This window comes from Lactuca virosa, chromosome 8 (genome assembly GCF_052849685.1).
Source record: "Lactuca virosa cultivar CGN04683 chromosome 8, Lactuca_virosa_CGN04683_v6, whole genome shotgun sequence".
Lineage (NCBI taxonomy): Eukaryota > Viridiplantae > Streptophyta > Magnoliopsida > Asterales > Asteraceae > Lactuca > Lactuca virosa.
Window position 1 is genome coordinate 214416141 of NC_136433.1, and position 22994 is coordinate 214439134.

General features: G+C 35.3%; 2 protein-coding genes across 2 annotated transcripts; one reads left to right on the forward strand and one right to left on the reverse strand.

Moving 5' to 3' along the window:
* The first annotated feature begins 12038 nt into the window (after nt 1-12038).
* Nucleotides 12039-15264, forward strand: LOC145134517 (2,3-bisphosphoglycerate-independent phosphoglycerate mutase-like). Its single transcript, XM_079069352.1, has 9 exons — nt 12039-12267; nt 12724-12851; nt 12946-13096; nt 13212-13415; nt 13523-13947; nt 14041-14233; nt 14364-14459; nt 14565-14720; nt 14849-15264. The coding sequence occupies exons 1-9, from the start codon at nt 12106-12108 to the stop codon at nt 15005-15007; spliced, it is 1674 nt and encodes a 557-aa protein (XP_078925478.1). The 5' UTR covers nt 12039-12105; the 3' UTR covers nt 15008-15264.
* A 2487-nt stretch (nt 15265-17751) lies between these two features.
* Nucleotides 17752-21266, reverse strand: LOC145132876 (uncharacterized). Its single transcript, XM_079067826.1, has 8 exons — nt 20844-21266; nt 19530-19677; nt 19275-19425; nt 19051-19176; nt 18867-18947; nt 18593-18785; nt 18245-18515; nt 17752-18138 (listed from the first exon to the last, which is right to left on the reverse strand). The coding sequence occupies exons 1-8, from the start codon at nt 21102-21104 to the stop codon at nt 17903-17905; spliced, it is 1467 nt and encodes a 488-aa protein (XP_078923952.1). The 5' UTR covers nt 21105-21266; the 3' UTR covers nt 17752-17902.
* Between the last annotated feature and the right edge of the window lie 1728 nt (nt 21267-22994).

Sequence of the window (22994 nt, forward strand, 5' to 3'; positions counted from 1 at the left end):
CATTTCGAACACATACAATAAACTAAAATAAGTATAGTTTATGAAGTTTACGATAAAAGCATACTACATGAAAAAGATTTTACTCTCAACACAAATGGGTTTTCCATATACTACATGATAAACTATAATAGTAATAGTTTATGGATTTCATATCACTAATTTATTTTCATAAAAGGGTGATTTCACTTCCACCACGGAAGAGGTTTTATACTCAAACCATATGTAAACTAGTTAACGTAAGTTGTGAGATAATTCTTCCATCGTACTCATAGAGTACGGGTTAAAATTCCTGTAAGTTATAACCAGAGTCTCTTGTAGGGAGAGCATGATAATTGTGTATAGATCTATATTGGGATTGACACCCCACACCTCGCTGCTAGCTACAGCCGGACCGGCAGGTCTACGGGTGACAAGAGTCATAGGATCTTGACGTCTGAAAAACGATGTTGCAGGTTATTTCTCGTTATAGTATGGTTATAGCGACTCACATAGGGAGTTAACAATCGTTCAAGTTTACAGGGAAAATTCTACTTTGAAAAGGGGTTTTATCTATTTAAAACTACAAACCCGTTATAAGTATAAAACACACTCATACTCTTGGTCTTGGGATTTAGGACTACATGACTTTTATAAGGAAAATATTGGATTTTCTTTGGAAACATATTTCTATTAAATCTACGTTTCATCTAGAATTGTTAGACTTCAGCTATAATTGCTAAGTGTACATGTTAGAGTTATATATGAGTTTAGTCGCAATCGACTTAGAATTGGTGGGCCCGCCTTACTTCATGTTCCTTGTTTGGTTGTGGACCTAGGGCAGACCCATTATATTCGACGGTTTATTTAACTTAAATTTTATATAACTTATATACAGTGGGTGTATAGAAGGAATCTACGGGTCTTTCTAGGGTACATTATCGCATAACATAGGAGCGTTCATAAAGAAAATATTGAAATTTCTGGAATCATACTCTATCGCTTTTACAAGGAAAACGGCTTCTTTCTCAAATAAAACTCTTATGAACTCACCAACTTAATTGTTGACACTTTTTCAAAACTACTTGTATTCTCAGGAAATCAGTGAAACAGGAAATCAACAACATTTTGAGGATGGGACGTTAAATCGTCAAACAGTACATTTTGTCATCATAATGTAATTGATTTTGAAACATGTAAACATATACTATGGTGTAACCTTTTCAATTATATTTATGATGGTTGTATTTACTTTGAGCACTATTATACTCGTTGTTGTGATACTATACATGAAGTCCTCCACCCCCGGACGTTTCCGCCATCCTTGGTTTGGGGGTGTGACAGATTGGTATCAGAGCATTGTTTATAGTGAACTAAGTATATCGAACCACATAAGATATACAAACTATAAATGCATTGGGACTAAAGTCTCTGATTAAACATTTTCAAATGACTATACTTTTAGAAATAAATAGTTTCTTGTTAAAAGTATACATGCATGCATACATACTAAGGTTAGCATCATAGTAGAACAAAACAAAAGTGGCGATTGTTGAACGTCACAAGTAATCTTGGGGATGTATAGTCAGGTCTGGGAATGACATAGCCTGATCAACTATGTCTATCCCAGAAGTGATTAGCATATCCGCGGGAGTGGTTGTGGTGTTGCAACAAGTCTAAAAACTTACCAACTCTATCTACAAAGAAATATTGAAAACATAAGACAAACATTAAAATACTATAGGAGTATTTGGTGATACTATAACCAACTTATGTGAAAACTAAAGACCCATATTAGTAGGTCTATAATGACTGAGTGCATACGCTAAGGTTATACATAATTAAAGATATTATAGACTCAGAATCTATGACTATTGCTCTACTTCCTGTTCCTTGTTTGGTTGTGGACTTAGAGTAGAGTCATTTATTCGAAGGTCTATTCTATCTCAGATTATGTATAACTGGTATGCACAATGTGATTATAGAAGTGACTAATGAGGATCTCCCTCCTATAAGTAATTATAGGATTAGACGTCTGTTAATTATCTTTTCTACCCCTATTCTCGCACAAGCAACGTGACGGGAGCTCAACTACCAAGAGACCCTATTCTTCCTAACCAGGAAAATGGTGGTTGGATCAGAGAGAATTTCGAAGAGGATCTTGAAGAAATAATAGAGGAAGACCCCAAAGACAATTCAGAAGAGGAGCGAGAGGAAGAGAAACCGAAGGAAAACAAAGGAAAAGAAGAAATGGGGAAAGACCCCGACGAGGCTTCCATGGTCCGACACCTCGACAAGCCGTAGATTTATAGATACGGAGTTAGGAACAAGGTTAACACCCTCCCTATGACATGGATGAGGCTTCTACAACCTCAATAGAGGAGGATTAGTAGACAGGGCTCTCCTTGTCATAATACGCCGCATCACTCACTTGAGCGTACAAACACGAGCAACGGTCAGCCGAAATCATGGAGGTTGGCGCTACCACCAAGATCACCGCAATTCGCCTGGATGGAGGCCACGAACAGGTCAAAGAACACATCAAAACCTTCAGAGGGAAGTGACCGCAACTCGAGCTGAGATTAGGGAGTATCGGGAACGTCAAACAACGTTAGAGAAAACGCGTGGTAAAAGCAGGACATCGAATAACAGAAGCCAGGACAGAGGATAGGGCAATGCAGACTTTCATGTCTTCATTCTATGGCCCACGAAACATCACCCGCCACGAGTAGTGTGTACACTACTGACTTACCATTACAGACTCAAACTCCTGGCGTGCGTTTGAACACTGCCCCGTCATATACATAAATTCGACCTTTCAAATTTAGAGACTACACTATTCAAGGGGTTGTGCCGCCGTCAAAGTTTTTCCTTACATTAACGAAATATAGACCTAATATAAGGTCAAACTTTTCTGAACTCAATGTACTAGATTATATCAATGAAATTGGCATGCATTTTGTTTCACTAGGAGTTTACCACATATTTCATAACCTGGTATTACAAACGATTTGCTTATGGTGACTCTAAGATTGCTTAATGTATACCTCAAGATTATGTGTAATTAAGAGACGATCAACTTAGAAATGATGAGTCCGCCTCAGGTCCTGTTCCTTGTTTGGTTGTGGACCTAGGGCAGACTCATTAAGTTCAACGGCCTATTGGACCTTAATTATACACAACTGATATATGCCAAGTGATCTTAGGAGTGGATCAGGCGTGGAACAAAGATTACAAGATTACATTCGAGTCATTACTACTGAATTCATAAGTTTATTTATATAGACCTCTACTGTGAATTGATTGCCACATTCGAAAAATCGAGAAATACTATACTTAAAAACTAATAACCTAGTTTTACGACGCCCGACTAATAACCATTACTAAAAGACTTATACTCATTTTGTCTTTGAAATTCTATAATAGAAAGATGCTGCCTCATAGGTCTACTAGACGCACTGGCGGAACGCAAACGAATCCACCACCGCCGCCTCCCCAATATGATCCTGTTATGTTCCAAGCTGCGGTCACGACCGCGGTGACAGCTGCTATGTCCCAAATCAGCACTGATGGTGCCAGTAGGACAGGGAGTGGTACTAATAACTCCACTCAAGGAGATAGCCAAGGGCGTTCAAGAGAGTGATCCTTTAAGGACTTCACCAATGGTAAACCCGATTCGTTCAATGGTAGCGGGGGAGTCATCGAATTGATGTAATGGTTCGAGAAGACCGAATCTGTCTTCGAGATCTGTGCGTGCCCCGAAGCGAACAAAGTCAAATTCGCAGCTCACACTTTCTCCGGCCGGGCCCTTACTTGGTGGAACGGCCACGTTAAGTCATTGACGCTTACAGTGGCTAACTCGATAAGCTGGGAGGACTTGAAGGCAATGATGCTGAAAGAGTATTGCCCAAGGGGCGAAGTGCAAAAGCTAGAGCAAGAACTGTGGAACCTCAAGATGATAGGCTCTGACCTTGCAACCTATACCGTCCGATTCTGTGATCTAGCACTCCTTTGTCCCGCTATGGTCACCCCGGAAGACAAAAAGTTGGAGCGATACCTCTGGGGATTGTCCCCCCAAATTCAAGATAGCGTATTGGCCTCAAGACCAACTACCTTTGATAGTGCCAAGGAGTTGGCACAACAACTCATCGACCATAGTGCCAGCTATGACACCGTGACAACCACCCTTGAACAGGCAAGAGGGGAAAACAACAAAAGGAAGTTTTGGAATAACAAGAAGGGCCAACCGGCCCTGGACTACCCTAAGAAGCAACAGATCGTTGTTGTTCATGCTGCCACAACCCATGCCACACCAGCACCCATAAATCGATACGCTGGAAAGCTTCCGAAATGCAACAAGTGTAACTTCCATCACACTGGGGTTTGCCGGGAGATGCATTGCAAAAATTGCAACAAGAAGGGGCACACTGTCCGTTTCTATAAGGCACCGGCACAACCCATCACCCAGGTCCCTGGCACTGGAGTAAGCCCAGCCTGTTACGAGTGCGGCGAAATGGGACACTTTAAAAGAGACTGCCCAAGAGCAAAGAATGTTGGTGATGGTGGAAGGGTGCTTATGATCACCGCAGGAAAGACCACCCCGGAACCGCCTGTAAATATCGGTACATGCTTCTAACAACAACGTTTAAATTTTAATTTTTTTTACTAAAACTAGTGTCAATTTAAGGTTTATCAACCATGGATCTAGAGAACACGACAAAACCCGAATAAGTCTTATCATCTATATAAAAACGCAGGGTTTTTACTAGTGAATCTATGATGGCTAGTGTAAACATTATGGCCATATACCATTAAGATTCTATGGACTTAGAATGTATAATTCCACCTTACTTCCTGTTCCTTGTTTGGTTGTGAGCTTAAGGCGGAGTCACTTATTCGACTGCCCTTACAATCTTAATGATATACGACTAGTTTACACCAAGCGATTATAAAAGATCTGGTAGGACTTATATTGCAACTTTCATCACAAATTGTTGAAGCACTCGTAATACTAGTACTCGCTAACTACATTATAAATTATTCGTAGTAGTAATAGCAAGAATAAGAAGGAGAGCATAAAGGCATATTCGTAGAATACACCATCACCCCGAAACAATCACTTGTAGTTTTTAATCAACCTAACACCAGTTACAATAAGATGTCCAAACGTCGTCAATTAACGTAAGATGGCTTGGTCCTTACCATATCAATTCCATGTGCTACGAAAAGTACCCACATCTTTTCCCCAAACTCTCGTAGTCTCAGTCAAAACGCTAATTTCGGGACGAAATTTCTTCTAACGGGGGGATGATGTGATAACCGCCAATTTCTGGTCAAGTCAAAGTTAAATAAAGTCAACAAGTCAAACCGTTCAACTCAATTAACCTTGTATATTAGGGTTTACATTATGTTTCTACTGTACAACTCGTTATTTTAATATGAATTTATCACTTGAAAAATCCATATGTTCAGAATTCTCAAACCCTAATCAGGATAAGTGATCAAACTACTTGGTAAAACATTATTCCGTACCCCTCGGGGGCGTATAACATTCGTAACAAGGCTTAACGGGGTTTACACACCTTGCGTAGCGAAACTAAACATCCAAAAAGGTCTCAAACGAAGTCTCTCTCAAATCTCTCTCGCTCTATCTCTCTCTACCTCAAATCTCTCCCAAATCCCTCCAAGTATGTGAAATCTCTCCCAAATCTCTCCAAGTATGTGAAATCTCTCCCAAATCTCTCCAAGTATGTGAAATCTGTCCCAAATCTCTCTAAGTATGTGAAATCTCTTCAAAATCTCTCCAAGTATGTGAAATCTCTCCCAAATCTCTCCAAGTATGTGAAATATCTCCCAAATCTCTCTAAGTATGAGAAATCTCTCCAAGTATGTGAAATCTCTCCCAAATCTCTCCAAGTATGTGAAATCTCTCCCAAATCTCTCCAAGTATGTGAAATCTCTCCCAAATCTCTCTAAGTATGTGAAATCTCTCCCAAATTTCTCTCAACTTTTTATAATCACCCAGGGCATCCCGACCCTTAATTTAGTCAAAATCTCTCTCAACTTTTTATAATCACCCGGGGCATCCCGACCCTTAATTTAGTCGAAAACAACTCGAAAACGGAAGTTTATGCGAAAAACAGCTTTAAGGAGCCGAACCCTCTTAAGGAGCCGAACCCTCTTAAGGAGTCAAACCCTCTTTAGGAGCCGAAACCTCTTAGGAACCGAAACTACTCCTTAAGGACAGAACTGGCTTAAAAGACCGAACCTCCCTTATGGAACCGAAGGTCCCTTTTCGGACTGAACTGTTGAGACCGAAACCTTCGCCTTCGCTTCTCGCACACTCTCGCCTGCGATGCTCGGACCGAACCCTCCTCTCGGTTCTAATCCATCAACCGAACCAGCCTTCGGTTCTAAGCCCCAACGACCGAACCTTCGGCCCAAATCCGAGAAGTTTCGCAGCATTCCATTTTCTTCTCGGTTTTCGATCCCGACTTCATTTTAAGCCCGTTTTTCATGATTTTTACGTGTGATTTTCACCCAAACTCATATTTTGACATATAAGACTCTAAATATTCATTTTAATCATATTTTGGGGGGAAATCCTTGTCCAAGAATAAAATTTATTAAGTTAGATTTTGTGATAGAGTGTTGACTTTATCTAGAGTATGACACAAGTTAACACCCATACCCTCATAGGACAACCCTCAGTCACTATTCCTCCCTACCTAGTCTACTATTTGTCCTTTAACCCCTCCTCCAGCTGCATAGCTTCATCAAAAGCTGGAAACACTCAAATCACTCCCCACTTTACTCATTCACTCTCACCAAAAAGCAAACACACACACACACACATACACACACACACACACACTCTCTCTCTCTCTCTCTCTCTCTCTCTCTCTCTCTCTCTCTCTTTCCCTCTCTAGAACTCGAGATTTCAAGTTTGCTCTTGAGCTTTTCACTTCAGTCTTGGTAAGTAAATTCATCCTACATTTGAATACTCTACACTCTTTTCACTCAAATCATGAATCTCTTATACAAATATCATCATATTTGTGCTTAGGATCTTCGAATCTTCAAGTATCTCCCAAGTGTTCTTGACTTGGAAATTTCTTCTTTTCATCATCCATCTTAAGAGATCACTCAAGGTGAGTTCATACCCCCACATTTTCATGTTTTCTTCAAGTTTTAGTGGGGAAAATACAAGTTAAAATACTAAAAACTTAACTAAACTCAAACATCAGCTTTCAACAAGAAAGTTTAGTTCCATTCACGGACTGTTTTGACCATATTAAACTTAATATCTTTCAAAACTGGTTAATATGCAAATATTTCAGGTTCTTACCTTTAAAATGACTACTTGCACATCTCCATACGATTTTTCTACAATTTATGGTGATTTTTACAAAACTGCCTATCATTTCATAAACGAATTCGGACCAGTCTGTGAATATGAACATTTCCACACAAGTTAGAGACTTCTAAAAATCATAATAAAAAAATTATGAATAAACTAGACACATTTTCTAAACTCTCAGAGTTTACGGATTTAGTTTTCGACTTCGTATGATTTTTCTATGATGTTTTTAAAACAGTGTAGAAGGGTTAAAAACTAGTTACATAGCTTACAATATTAACAACACTTTGTAGTATGTTGAGCAAAGTGCATAACAATAAGTTTCTAAATGTTGAATGTATTTCTTGTTAGTTTATCATCATAAACAGAAATAGTCATTTCTGATAAGGATTTTTCATTCATTTCGAACACATACAATAAACTAAAATAAGTATAGTTTATGAATTTTACGATAAAAGCATACTACATGAAAAAGATTTTACTCTCAACACAAATGGGTTTTCCATATACTACATGATAAACTATAATAGTAATAGTTTATGGATTTCATATCACTAATTTATTTTCATAAAAGGGTGATTTCACTTCCACCACGGAAGAGGTTTTATACTCAAACCATATGTAAACTAGTTAACGTAAGTTGTGAGACAATTCTTCCATCGTACTCATAGAGTACGGGTTAAAATTCCTGTAAGTTATAACCAGAGTCTCTTGTAGGGAGAACGTGATAATTGTGTATAGATCTATATTGGGATTGACACCCCACACCTCGCTGCTAGCTACAGCCGGACCGGCAGGTCTACGGGTGACAAGAGTCATAGGATCTTGACGTCTGAAAAACGATGTTGCAGGTTATTTCTCGTTATAGTATGGTTATAGCGACTCACATAGGGAGTTAACAATCGTTCAAGTTTACAGGGAAAATTCTACTTTGAAAAGGGGTTTTATCTATTTAAAACTACAAACCCGTTATAAGTATAAAACACACTCATACTCTTGGTCTTGGGATTTAGGACTACATGACTTTTATAAGGAAAATATTGGATTTTCTTTGGAAACATATTTCTATTAAATCTACGTTTCATCTAGAATTGTTAGACTTTAGCTATAATTGCTAAGTGTACATGTTAGAGTTATATATGAGTTTAGTCGCAATCGACTTAGAATTGGTGGGCCCGCCTTACTTCATGTTCCTTGTTTGGTTGTGGACCTAGGGCAGACCCATTATATTCGACGGTTTATTTAACTTAAATTTTATATAACTTATATACGCTGGGTGATTATAGAAGGAATCTACGGGTCTTTCTAGGGTACATTATCGCATAACATAGGAGCGTTCATAAAGAAAATATTGAAATTTCTGGAATCATACTCTATCGCTTTTACAAGGAAAACGGCTTCTTTCTCAAATAAAACTCTTATGAACTCACCAACTTAATTGTTGACACTTTTTCAAAACTACTTGTATTCTCAGGAAATCAGTGAAACAGGAAATCAACAACATTTTGAGGATGAGACGTTAAATCGTCAAACAGTACATTTTGTCATCATAATGTAATTGATTTTGAAACATGTAAACATATATTATGGTGTAACCTTTTCAATTATATTTATGATGATTGTATTTACTTTGAGCACTATTATACTCGTTGTTGTGATATTATACATGAAGTCCTCCATCCCCGGACGTTTCCGACATCCTTGGTTTGGGGGTGTGACAACATCATTTCAGTAAGAAAATATAGATTTGTTCAACAAAAGTTCCAACTCAAAATGAGTGTTGAATGCCAAAGCACTTCGTTCACAACCAAGCCTAACGACCATTCTTGCCCCATGCCATCATGTCCATGGTTACCATGATTTCAGTTCATGGAAATATGCACTCACGATCCTGGCTGAGTGGAGGCTGTCTACCCTAAATAGCGTTATCCATAAGACCGTCAGCTCGAAATACGAGTTAATAGGTTGTAGTTCGGTTCTCGGGGACTTAACATACAAAGTTCATAACAAGTTCATATCACAAAGTTCATATCCAAAGTTCATAGCACAAGCTCATAACAGAAAGTTCATAAAAAGTATTGTTCCAAGTTCATCAAGTTCATAAAACAATATCATTCTAAGTTCATTAAGTTCATAAAACAAGGCTCAACAAGTTCACAAAATAAAGTTCAGCAAGTTCATAAAACGAAGTTCCATAAGTTCATAAAATAGTATGGATAGCTAATAAAACAGTAGCATGCTTTCCACCCCAAAACATGAAAACAGTAAAAAGGGGGTTGTGAATACTCACAAGGGAGAGTTTGCGGTTCAGTATTGTAGAGATCGATTTCTACTAGTGCCCTACGAAACAAATAGTTTCTAGTGAGATACAATTTACTAATCCATTATCTAAGAACTACTTATCATATTAGTGGTGTCGTAAAGTGGCCAAAGCTTGTCTGGTTCATTATTGGTAATATTGAATTCACTGTGCCTTGTGTTAAAAAATCCATAAACGCATGAAGATGAACTCCAAAAATTACAAACATATATTTTCTGGTTCTAACAGAGGGTATGGTTGTTCATAATTTTTATAGTAATTTTTGAAGATCATTTGATATTTATTTGTAATTTAAGCCTACATAATATGAAAAATTATAAATAAATAGCAAACTGTTGTAAAAATTCCCAATATAATTTGTACAGGTTCTAATAATGTTCCCAAAGCTGGGAAAAATACTGGTTTGTGAGTTTGAGTACAAAGACCTAGTTTTGTAAATTCATGCTCTAATTCAATGAAAATTTTAAATAAAATAGCAAACAGTGACCAAATTGTATGAAAATTTAGGTGGCATCCTTATTTCGTACATACATCAGTTCTATAATTTTTCAGATTTTTATCTCATCTGTAAGTATTTATTTTGAATTTTTGGCCATTAAATCCTTATTTTTGTAGAAAAATAAAGAATTTGTTCTAGCACTTGGGGTTTTAAAGAATATCCCTTGAAACCATGAGCTTACATAAAACAATTTGGCTAAAAAATATTTTGGAGCTAATTGGGGGTATTCAACCCCAACAAGTTTAGAAATGTAGCACTAACTAGTGCATGAGTTCCAAATGTAGCCGGAAGTTCAACAATTTTTGTAGAAACTTCTATAACGTTTTTGTTCATGAAATTTTAGGTCTTCTGAGATAAATATGTCAAGTTCCTAAAATAATTTTCTGCAGATTTATTGTGGGGTTTAAGGCCTTTGATCATGTAATGAAATACTAGTGATCACATAAAAAGTTCCGTTTGCGCAACTGTTTTGTAAAAATCGTCAAAAATAGAATTCTTAATGTTTTACAGTGAGACCACTTGGGTTCGAAAGTTAACTTAGATGAAAATTCCTTTCTTGTACGACCCATAGAGTACAACGAATACGTTATAGTCTGGACAATAAACAACCATTAAAATTAGTCTATGTCTTATGATTTATCTCAGCATAAGTACACATAATTGTTTAGCTAATTGTGTATTATCCAAATTCCTTCAATTCAAACTACACCATCTTAGTAGACCGACCATCCTTCGTAGTCAGCATCAAATCGATATACCATATCACGACACCGATAACATCTACAAAACAATACACCATGTATAAATAGAATCAGGGAATATAACACAAACAAGAAGAGGACGTGTGTCCTCGATAACAATAGCAACTTACCAATTTCACACTCATCCCCAACATCATTGGAAATAATGTATCCAAACTTTGCAAAAAAACAAACGAACTCAAAGTACGCAGGAAGCCAATTCCCAAGGACTTCATCGATATGTTCTATGGAAATTTATTTTAAGTTTGTGGTTTGCCTATTCAAACAGGCAATATTATCATCAACAAAGAAATTCAAAAAACATACACATCCCCTTTCTTCAAGAGTCCATCAAATGTCCTAATTAGTTTCTTTTTTAGCAAAAGTACGATTTTCCTTACATTACCATACAAACAAACGAATTATAAAAAATAAACAAATACAAACAATAACAATCATAGTCAACCGAAAAGACACCCACAGTTGACTATGAGCCGGTTTTACGTTCTAGACTCGCCAGTGTTTATAAACACCCAAAGCTAAACCGTAATCATAATCAACCGAAAAGACACCCACAGATGAATGTCACATCGAAAAATAAAGCCATACAATTATATAATATTATATAATATATATAGATTCACACAATTTTGTGATATGAGCTAGACTTTTTCTTACGACTACTTGGCCAAAAATTATCTTAAATTATATATATATATATATATATATATATATATATATATATATATATATAGAATTATAGATTCACACAATTTTGTGATATAACCTGAAAATGTGGTTATTACCTATTATTATTATGTTTTTAAAATTTAGTCATTCATGGAGGTTGATGCGGCTTCCTTTCCTATTTTCCCTCGAGATGCGGGCGGAGACAGTTTCTTCATCTTGATTTCCTTTTTTTCACCCATTCTTAATTTCCTTTTCTCATTCCTATCCCTCGATTTTCAAGTTTACTAAAACCCCCCTTCTACATGCAAACTTTATTTGGGTCGGATACATATGACAGGAGAAATAAATGAACTGAAGGGCTGCTTTTAACTACCAGGTATAATTTAGGGACTTTCTGATACTTTAGAGATCACACTCGAAGGTTCTGGAGAAACTATATATAGACCAGTTTGATCATCTGATGGGGAGTACCAGAATTTAAGCTCTCATAGAAACCAGAGACAGAGATCGTGAAAAGGAGATGGGAAGCAAAGAGGTTTCATGGAAGTTAGCCGATCACCCGAAGCTGCCGAAGGGAAAGTTGGTGGCGGTGGTGGTTTTGGATGGTTGGGGTGATGCTTCTCCCGGCAAATACAACTGCATCCATGTCGCCGAAACACCTACCATGGATTCTCTGAAAAACGTACCTTTTTTCCTTCGATTATTCTCATACATTCTAACATCTATATCTACGATCTATCTATATCGATTTTTGTATTCGTTAGTCGATTCCGGAAAACCTTTTGTTAGCTGCGTGTTAGAATTATTGTCGATCAATCCAATTTAAAATTGATTGATTTTCAGATTTAGTTTCGGAATCGCAACCTAATCAAATAATGGTTCCAAATCAAGTCGAATTAACGAGTATAACCTCGAAAGTGTAACACAACTATCATTAATTTAGGAATTCTTGATGCTGTTTTATAACATTTTTTTTGTAAATTTCAATCTAAGTATCTGTCGTAATTCTTCTTCGATTGATCTGTAACCTATTGGGATTCAAAAGGTTAAACCTTATTTAACCTCAATCTATTAAATTTCATAAATAATTACTATATTGAAGACCTTTATTAAACTCTCAAGTGTGTTTTCTTTATAGACTGCCCCTGATAAATGGAGACTGGTGAGGGCTCATGGTACTGCTGTTGGGCTTCCCACAGAGGATGACATGGGAAACAGTGAAGTAGGACATAATGCTCTTGGTGCTGGGAGAATCTATGCTCAAGGGTGATGATTTTTTCATCTTCTTTAATACTCGTATTGTTTAATCACATAATTGTAAATACAACATAACAAATAACATCTCATATCTGTTTTGCAGTGCAAAACTTGTTGATCTTGCCCTTGCATCAGGAAAAATATACGATGATGAAGGTTTCAAATACATTAAGGAATCTTTTGCAAATAACACCTTGCACCTCATTGGATTAATGAGTGATGGAGGTGTCCACTCTCGCCTTGATCAGTTACAGGTATACATAGGGTTGAAAAACAATGTAACATGATTCCATGATTTACCTTCGTCTCACATAAGATTGATCTTTTTTCAAAGATTATCATGTATTCATGTATGTTATTGGATTGCAGTTGTTGCTAAAAGGTGCCAGTGAGCGTGGGGCCAAGAAGATAAGAGTCCATGTACTTACAGATGGTAGGGATGTTTTAGATGGAACAAGTGTCACCCATGCTGAAACCCTAGAAAAGGATCTCTCAGAGTTGCGTGGGAAAGGCATTGATGCACAAATTGCTTCTGGTGGTGGACGCATGTATGTCACTATGGATCGTTATGAGGTAACAACGATTCATTGAATTGAAATCTTTATACTGTGTTTGACATGTATTGGACTGAGACTGATACTGATATCAAAATCATTACATTTCTTGCATTCTTTTTGAAGAATGATTGGCAAGTTGTGAAACGTGGTTGGGATGCTCAAGTTCTTGGTGAAGCTCCACACAAGTTCAAGAATGCAGTTGAGGCGATAAAAAAACTAAGGGAAGCTCCAAATGCTAATGACCAGTATTTACCACCATTTGTGATTGTTGATGATGGCGGGAAGGCGGTGGGCCCCATTGTGGATGGTGATGCGGTTGTGACAGTTAACTTTCGAGCTGATCGTATGACAATGCTTGCTCAAGCTCTTGAATATGAAAAGTTTGATAAGTTTGATAGAGTCCGCTTCCCCAAAATTAGGTATGCAGGTATGCTTCAGTATGATGGAGAGTTGAAACTTCCAAATCATTATCTTGTATCACCTCCATTGATTGAGAGGACTTCCGGTGAATATTTGGTCAACAATGGTATCCGCACTTTCGCCTGCAGGTGATTCCTTTTCTTTTTTTCTTTTTTTTTAAAAAAAAAATATGCATAATAGAATTGATACGTATCCTTGTTTTTTTTTTTTTCTTACAATAGTGAAACTGTGAAGTTTGGCCATGTTACTTTCTTCTGGAATGGAAATCGTTCGGGATGTTTTAATTCTGAGAAGGAAGAATATGTGGAGATTCCAAGTGATTCTGGAATTACATTTAATGAGAAACCAAAGATGAAGGCTTTTGAGATTGGTGAAAAAGCGCGTGATGCTATCCTTAGTGGAAAGTTTGACCAGGTAAATAAATCGTTTTCTCCCTTTAGGCCGGCCCCACATGACAGATGACAGGACAAGACAGAACAGAAGAAAACAGGTTGTACTGGAACTGATGTTAATGAGACAAAATTTATAATTTGGTTAAATTTAGGTACGAGTGAATATACCAAATGGTGATATGGTTGGGCATACGGGTGATGTGGACGCCACAATTGTCGCTTGCAAGGCTGCTGATGAGGCTGTTAAGGTATGTTAAGTGTCACGTAAATTTTTAAATACATTTATAATTTTTATTTATAATTTAAATTATGATATACGGAAATAAATAAATATAGGTTTTATATTGTGACAGACGATACTTGATGCGGTAGAGAAAGTGGGTGGCATATATGTCGTGACTGCAGATCATGGGAACGCAGAGGACATGGTGAAACGGGACAAGAAAGGGGAGCCAATAGTTGGCAAGGATGGCAAAGTCCAAATCCTAACCTCACACACTCTTCAACCAGTAAGCAATAAATACCCATCTTTACTTTTTTGGGTTGGACAAGAAAAAGTGCAGTTTTGTCCTATTCACATTAGTTATAATTACAGTTCAAACATAGTACAAGACTGTTCATGTTATGTTGTGTGCAGGTGCCAGTTGCGATAGGAGGACCAGGGTTAGCGAGTGGTGTGAAGTTCCGTAAGGATGTCCCAAATGGTGGGCTAGCGAATGTGGCGGCAACGATTATGAATTTGCATGGGTTTGTGGCTCCTGATGACTATGAGACCACACTTATTGAAGTTGCTTAATTTATTAATTAATTAATCAACACTTGAGATTATCATGAGTTTTGGCTTCATTTTTGCCAGTTTAGTGTGAGTTGAGGTCGACTCTTGATGCTCAAATAATGTCTGTCTTTTTTAGAATTGAATGAGTTGGGTTTAAGTAAAAAAGCTACCAACTTAATTTGGTTACAAGAGTTGGATCATGTTGGATAAAATTATATTCATGGAAATGGTTATCAAGAAAATAGTGAAACAGTCCGCAAATTCTACAGAATTTTCAATCATGCTGATGTAATTCTCGGTAAAATATAAGATCATCGACGTAAAGACATACATAAAGAAATTTACTTTTACTTTCTTTGAAGTGGAGTATGCTCATATGGACATCTTTTGAAATCATCCTTCATAAAGCAAGCATCTATCTACTCCTTGTCCGACTAATCGAGCATTGTGTTTCTTGACATCTCTCTTTTCATTTTTGTTTTATGAACTTATTTTACCTCAATTGGTCGGTGCCCATTTGGAATCTCTACAAGTTTCCACATTTGATTTTTCATGAAATCCGCCGTCTTTCTGCTTATTTTGTAAATATCTTGTAAATCCCGTAGAGCGTCAGGAGATGACGATGTCTTTGAAGATGACAAATTAGGAGAATTAGGATGGGTAAATCTTCACAAGGTTCATTTAATTTAGAGTAAATTACAGCTTGGGTTAATGTCATATCAGCCTAAGAAACTTGTTTTTTTGTACAAAAAGGGAATGAAGTCTGAATGGTAATGTTTAAAACATCCTTATTTAACAAGGTACCAGGTTGCGGTACCTCAAGCAGCTTGCACATGATTGTCTTATGTAGTGTGTGATATCTTTCCTTTGTTGTGCCATGTAAGAAATGATTGTGCCACGTCATTAATTGAAAATGCCACATTTACTCTATTAAGATCTATTGCCTTTAAATTAGAGTGTCCCGCTTTCTTTTTCACTTTCGTCATAGTGAACCTAAAAAACCCTTGCTCCCACCAAAGATCATCTTGATTGCAATATTCATCGCAATCAAAGTTTATTTTCAATGTGTGTTCATCAACAAACCGTTTTGCTATTATGATGGTATGAGAAATGTGTTTGAGAATCTTGATTTTTTTGGTATGTCTCATAAGTAATTTGTTGGTATTTTTTGAACGATTCACACAAGAGAAGTGTGAGAAGCTTTATTATTGTATGTTGAATTTACAAATTCCATGTGGTGTAAATAAAAAACGAAAAATAAAGTTAAAAAACCATACGGTATAATTTTTTGTAAACTACAGGAGCCAAATTTGGACTTTAAACTCATTTTTATGACTGATTTTGCAAAAAAGATAACATAGTTACCCATAAAACTTGTTAAGTGGGCTAGAGTGATAATTCTATGAGAAAGTTATGGTTATAATACTACAAAAAAATGTTAGGTTTTTTTTACAATTACACTGTTTAAAACTTAAAACTTTTATGAATAAGTCCATTCATCAAATTCATTGATAAGGTTAATGCCATAAAAATAAATTACAATTAATAGCATAGTAGGCTTTTAGACAAACATGGCTTAGCTGCAAGCTACGATTATAACTTCCAAAAAGTCTTCATGGCGGTAATCTAAGGTCTGGCACATGCCAAATTGTGTCAAGGTTTGACACGTCTTATTATGGCGGAAGTTTTTTTAATGCATGGTTTCTTTTCCAAACTAGACATGAAACTATTGTTTCATTGTTAACTTTTATCACTAGTTGATATAAAATTTTGTGAAAACTTGATATATTATATTGATCTAAAATACGTGATTTTTTTTATATGTATTCAACTTGTCTATATAACTAAATAATAATAGGAAACATATATTTGTAATAATAAAACTATAAATTATATACAAATTTTGTCTTAAGTCACGTCCTGAAAATGATATGACATCGTCATTGCTTGTAAAACTTGAAGTTTGACCTATACAATTTAGAATCTTGATCAATAGTACTTAATATGCTCTTTTGGTTGTTGATCTTTTAATTATACTTAGTAGACCAATAAACATTTTTAAAAAAAAAAAAATAATGTTCATTACACCACTCTGTGACCACCGGTAATGAATTTCACATAGCATCCATTGTTATATCCAATATAACATGACATATTCACTTATAGTAATATCTACTTGGTGCTGACATGAAGTGTCATATCCACTGTAACATCCAATACGAAAGAGAATTATAGAGTTAAAAATTATATTGTTCTGTTGAATACATTTAAAAGATAAATGACTTAAACATCAAATTGGATACTATTGATTGTCATTTTATGACATTAATTTTCAAACTTTAGAGTAAGATCTCATGAGTTCTCTCAAAATATATGCTATCCAACATATTTAACATCAACTATAAGTATAAAATCAAGATACATTGATTTTTATAAATGTCCCTAATTTATTATGAAACCTTACCAAATTGAGATGAATGAGTTATAACTTCTAATTTGAGATTCAGAATCACTAAAAAAATTGAAAATAATCAAATAATTCAACCGGGATTGTGAAGAGACCCTAAGGCTTGCTCTTATACATTCTCATGCTTTTGTTTCAAATGACAAAGCAATGGTAATAAGAATATTAGGATATATCTCACATCTCCATTGTTTCATTTTGTTTTGGGTTTAATCTCCATACGATCTTTTAGTAATTTTTATAATTTTCTAATTACTCACATTGACATGAATCCCAATATTTAGTTCTTAGCCACAAAACACAAACCGAAAGCTTCACATATATCTCTATTATCTCAAATATCAAACACACAAATTAACCTATATATATACTTAGAACATTCATATTCATAACTACTAACATATGTAATTATTCTCCACAACACAACTCAACACAACCTATTATTATTTATATTAGTTAGACCAAACATGAACCAAACCATTACTATTTCCAGTATAGATTTCATTGCGATCTTCATCAAAGTAAAGGGCAGTTATGTCCTCAAGTGCCTCTTCAACCATATTCACTTCAATTTGCCTTGACCTTGAACTTGAGCTTCCCTCTTCTTCCTTTGATGAAACTGCATTGCTTGAGTTTATTTTTGCTATGCATTTTCCAGTCCATATGTTGCTTATATTAATAGAACCAGCTGCAACCAATCCATTAAGAACCATTACATTGTGACATTTGCAATAAATAGCAATGCAAAGGGGTTCATGTTGTGGGAAATAAAAAGGGCATAAAAGTAAATTCACCTCTTCGATCAGTGAATTGCTGGTTATCAGCAGCCTTGCAGAAAGAAACAATGAGATCTTGATCACTAGTTATATAGATGTTGTTAGTATTACAGTCTGGATGTGATAAGACATGGTCTTCAAATGATGTAACAAGTTCCCCTCTAAAGTTCCACACAGAAACCGTTTGATTTCTAAAGGTTAGAAACAGCTGATTCTCATATAGAAATATAAATGCAGATGGAGTCATAAACTCTGTGCTTCCAACCTCTTTCACCTCTGCATTCCTCACCTTACAATCCAAGATAAATTATGTTTTAGATAAAATTGGAAGAAATGGAAGGAAGAATAACATATTAACTAACATACATCAAGAATTTGAAGATTCTCATTGTCTTGTTTAACAAGAAGCTTTTCATTGAATTGTTCAATAAAATCAACTTTCTTGTTTCGATGAAGTAAATGATTGAAGTCTTTTAAAACCGTGCCATCTTCTATAGATAGTATCTTCAAAGGAACATGGCTTTGACCCCGACTAAAAATTAGTAACATGATTCCAGGGCTGTTTCATAAAATGAATCAAAGGGTTTATTTATTATTTTATATTTATACTAACTAGTAAAAAAAAAGAAAAAAAGTTTACCTGATTTTGATTTCTTCCACATGTTTATCGGCTATCGAGTATAAGAGTGTGTAGTTCTTCAGGTCAAATACCTTGTATATACTAAAGACAAAAGTCAAAACAATATGTTATCATGTATGGGACAAAAATTGCAAGTCTGTGTAAAAGACGTGAATGCCCTCCTCTTTAAGGTAAGGAAAGATACCTATCTTGTGCAGAGTAGGTAAGAACCTTTTCATTTACATCATCAAACTCCACAAATCCAGGCCACTTTAAAGATTCGGTTTCAAAAAGAGGAAACCCTTCATCAGGTTTCCCTCTTTGTATGTATCTAGCATAAAAAAGGAACACAAATATCAATTAATTAGATTTTCTATCTTTTTTCAAGTAAATGACATGTACATAAAAGAAATGAGTAGAAAGATGTACTCTATTCTTATTGATCTGCATTTTAGTGAACTGAAGTTATCGGAAGCATATACCGAAACTGTAATCAATGAATCATTATTTTTATTATAAAACAAACTCCGGATGACTTCATCTGGATAGATGTTCAAGAAACATATCCTCTTGTTTGTATCTGTATTTGGATTAAAAACCAAGAAAATGTTATTCTAGCATACCCATAAGTAGAAAGATAACAAGAAACTGTAGAGAGTTAAAAAAATTTGTGTTTTGCATTACCTCTACTAAAAGCCGCACAAACACCAGAACTTGCAAGAGCAAAGACAATATCATGAACCACAACTATTTCAATGACTTTTGCTCTTTTCATCAACAATGGTAATACTAATGAACATTGGCCCACAGGATCATGGATATCGTATCTCTCCTGATATGGTATTAAAAAAAGTAAAGTAATTTATGTAATGTTTATTAACATATAGGGGAAATTTAGCAGGAAGAATGTAAATGTGTTGCATGTGATAATTATGATTTGTGTGGACATGAAAATCTCTTCATTTTTGTCTCATAAGCACATGTATGCATGTGTTAATTATGTTCATCATTTTTGTTCTTTAACTTTGATATAATGTGTGCGCACTAATAAACTTGTCAATAATTTGTAGCAAATAAATAATAATGAAAAAGAAATGGGACAACACATAGATGTGTTGGGTTGAAATGCAAAAATGAAGCTTTAGATATCATGCTATATGACTGTTCAAATTTAAAGAAGATAAAAAGTTATTTTAACTTTGAGTATATCTGAGAATTTTAATGTATAGTATTAGGAATTTAACTTCTTTAAACATTCGTAGATTATTGATTAACAAATGAGAAGGGAAGAGGGTTAAAAAAAACAAGGAATAAAGCACATTTAAACCCTTAATTAGTAAGCAATTAAGCATCCACACTAAACTAAACCCTAATTCTTGATCTATATTCAAATGCTCCCCTCAGATTGGAAGATAAATATCAAGATCCCCAATTTGGCAACAGAAACAAAATAGAAGCATCATATAAAGAAAATGTTCATCTACGATGCTTAGGTTTGAACCATTCATTAGTCTCGCATGTTTTGGTTCCCAAATCAGAAAAATCCCCTTTACAAATAAATAGACTAGAGAAGGAGCACAGCATTAAGTATGGGAAAAACAAATGTTAAATCGCCTGAAAAGGCAAATAGATTAAGAACACGAAATCAAAGTTTATAATGTATTAATATCTAAATTAGGATTACGTTAGCATAATCAAGTGTTATTTTCCATAGCAAACAATCATCATACATCGCATCAACCCACAAGTTATATTGTCCAGATGATCATAGCCATTAGGGATTTCCGCATCCAACACGAAAGAAGAAAAGAGATTGACTACTTTTTAGTTATTTTATTATTTAAACGCGTGACAAGGGAGCCCTAAAATTAGTGTCTGATCTCAAATTATATAGCTAACTCTTTAATTTTTTTTTTAATTTTAGCTGTATAGTAGTGGAAACTAGCTGAATTGAAGAGAACTGAAGAAGAATAGAGGGTAGGATGGGAAGGGGACTACCGTCAAGCGGAAGTTGCGAAAACGGTGGAGAGATTTGGTGATTGCAGAGGCACGATTGGGTTTGGAAGAAATCTCGCGTCTTTGAAGTTTTTTGACGCTGTTGTTGACCGACAGCGGGTTGCTCCAGCCATGCTTCTTTGTAGCAACCACTCTCCTCCGACCACCGCATAGCGGTGGTGGTCTACTCCCACCTCTACCCGTGCTGCTAGCCATCGTAATTCTCCTATTTCTACTACCACCGCTACCACCAAACCCCTCCATATCCCTTCATTCAAATTTCACTAATTTAAAAATTCAAGTCTTCAATTGCAATTCTAGCAGCAACAGTAGCAGCAGCTGCTGATTGCGACCTAATTGATGATAACGATGGGGGTGATCCTTTCGATCCTTTGGAATAACTCCACTGAACTGGAGTTCAATTGGGAAGTTCTCTCTTTAAATTTGTGAAGGGCCTCGGTGCTTTATGGCTGCATCTAATGCAATTATTACATTAAAGGTCCATACACTATTCACATATTGTCATGTTTAGTCCTTTTTAGCTTAATACTTTCTATAAAGGCCCCTATTTAAATAAAAAACAAAAAATAAAAAACAATTTTTTTTACCATTTATCTAAGATTTTTTTTTTTGTATTGAAAGGGATTCTCGTTCCTAAAATAATAATAGTAAAAAATATGACTACGGAAAATATATAGAAAAATAATTCATTTTTTTTAATAACAGAGCATCATCTTCAAAATATTGTATTTAAGACAAACAATTTTGTTTCTTAATGTTAGAAGATTGTTGAGATTATATCGTCCGACCCAAACTCAAACTCTTTCTTCACGACCTAACTATCTTGCTAGTTGTATATATATAGTTATTTAGCATCCCGAGATTTAAGTGATTATTGCTTATATGGTCTCATGGTTGATCCTTTTGGATTTTCCAAGTATTTTTTTCCTGCTGCTATAATTATAAGTGTTATTACTTATTACCATATTGCAACCCAAAAAATCACTGGCAACATAGGTGTCTCGAAGGGTACGTTTATGCCACCAACATCTTTATGTAATAATAAGACATTATTTTATGGCAATGAGACCGATTTGGATGATCCCATTATAGTTAGGGATGAGAATGTATCACATGCCTATATAGCCAGTGTGACATATATAAGACAGTTACTAATGATTCTAGTCTTATAATCATCTACCAAACTATAAAACCACATCCTAAACTCGCCCAGTTAGTAAATATACATCGGGGTTGTGGGTATATCTAGCGGACGCAGAAACTTTCGATAGTAGTGACACCAAAAAAATTCTGACCAAATATAAAATAATAAGACATTGCACCTTAATAGAAAAAAAATACATTAATAGGTTGAAGTGTAGTAGTGGCCCTTGACAAACACCCCCCCCCCCCCCTCCCCCCCTCTTTGGAAACCACTTATGTCTCCCAACGTCTGTGTGGATATTGGGTATCGTATTTATGATGTTGATATGTTACATTTTACCCATTGAGTTTTCTATTAACTAAAACCCGATTATAATCTCATCTAAAAAATAACTTAAACTTTTTTTTTTATATATAATTTCAATTTCTAATACACAAGTTAAATATCTAACAAATGGTACATAAATATAATCATCACCATACAATAATTATAATATGCTAATTTTATGATAAACTAACCAATATCACAATATAAATAATAAAAGCAAAATTATCAATATACATTCTAAATAAAATAGTAATTGCACAGAAAACTTTCTATCTCCAATACCAAATATAATATTACAATACAAAGTATAAACATTAATAAAATATAAATGGTTCGGGGATGGTTAAATGTTGGGTACCCGACCCAACATTTTTGGGTTTGTTTTTATTTTTCAGTCGTGCTAGGGTATTACTGTCATCCTTAAATATACTCATGTAATAACTATAGCTCTTTAACAATTAAATTTAATGTGTAAATTCTAGGACAAGCCTTGCTTATGCCACTAAAACTTGCATGGTCCACTATTAGATCACAACTACATAACTCAATTCTACATAATCATGCACAATACTAGACTTTCATACTCATGTCTTGAATATGCTACAACTATGTGATTGCCCCTCACATATACATTCACATATACATGCCCATGTCCTCAAACT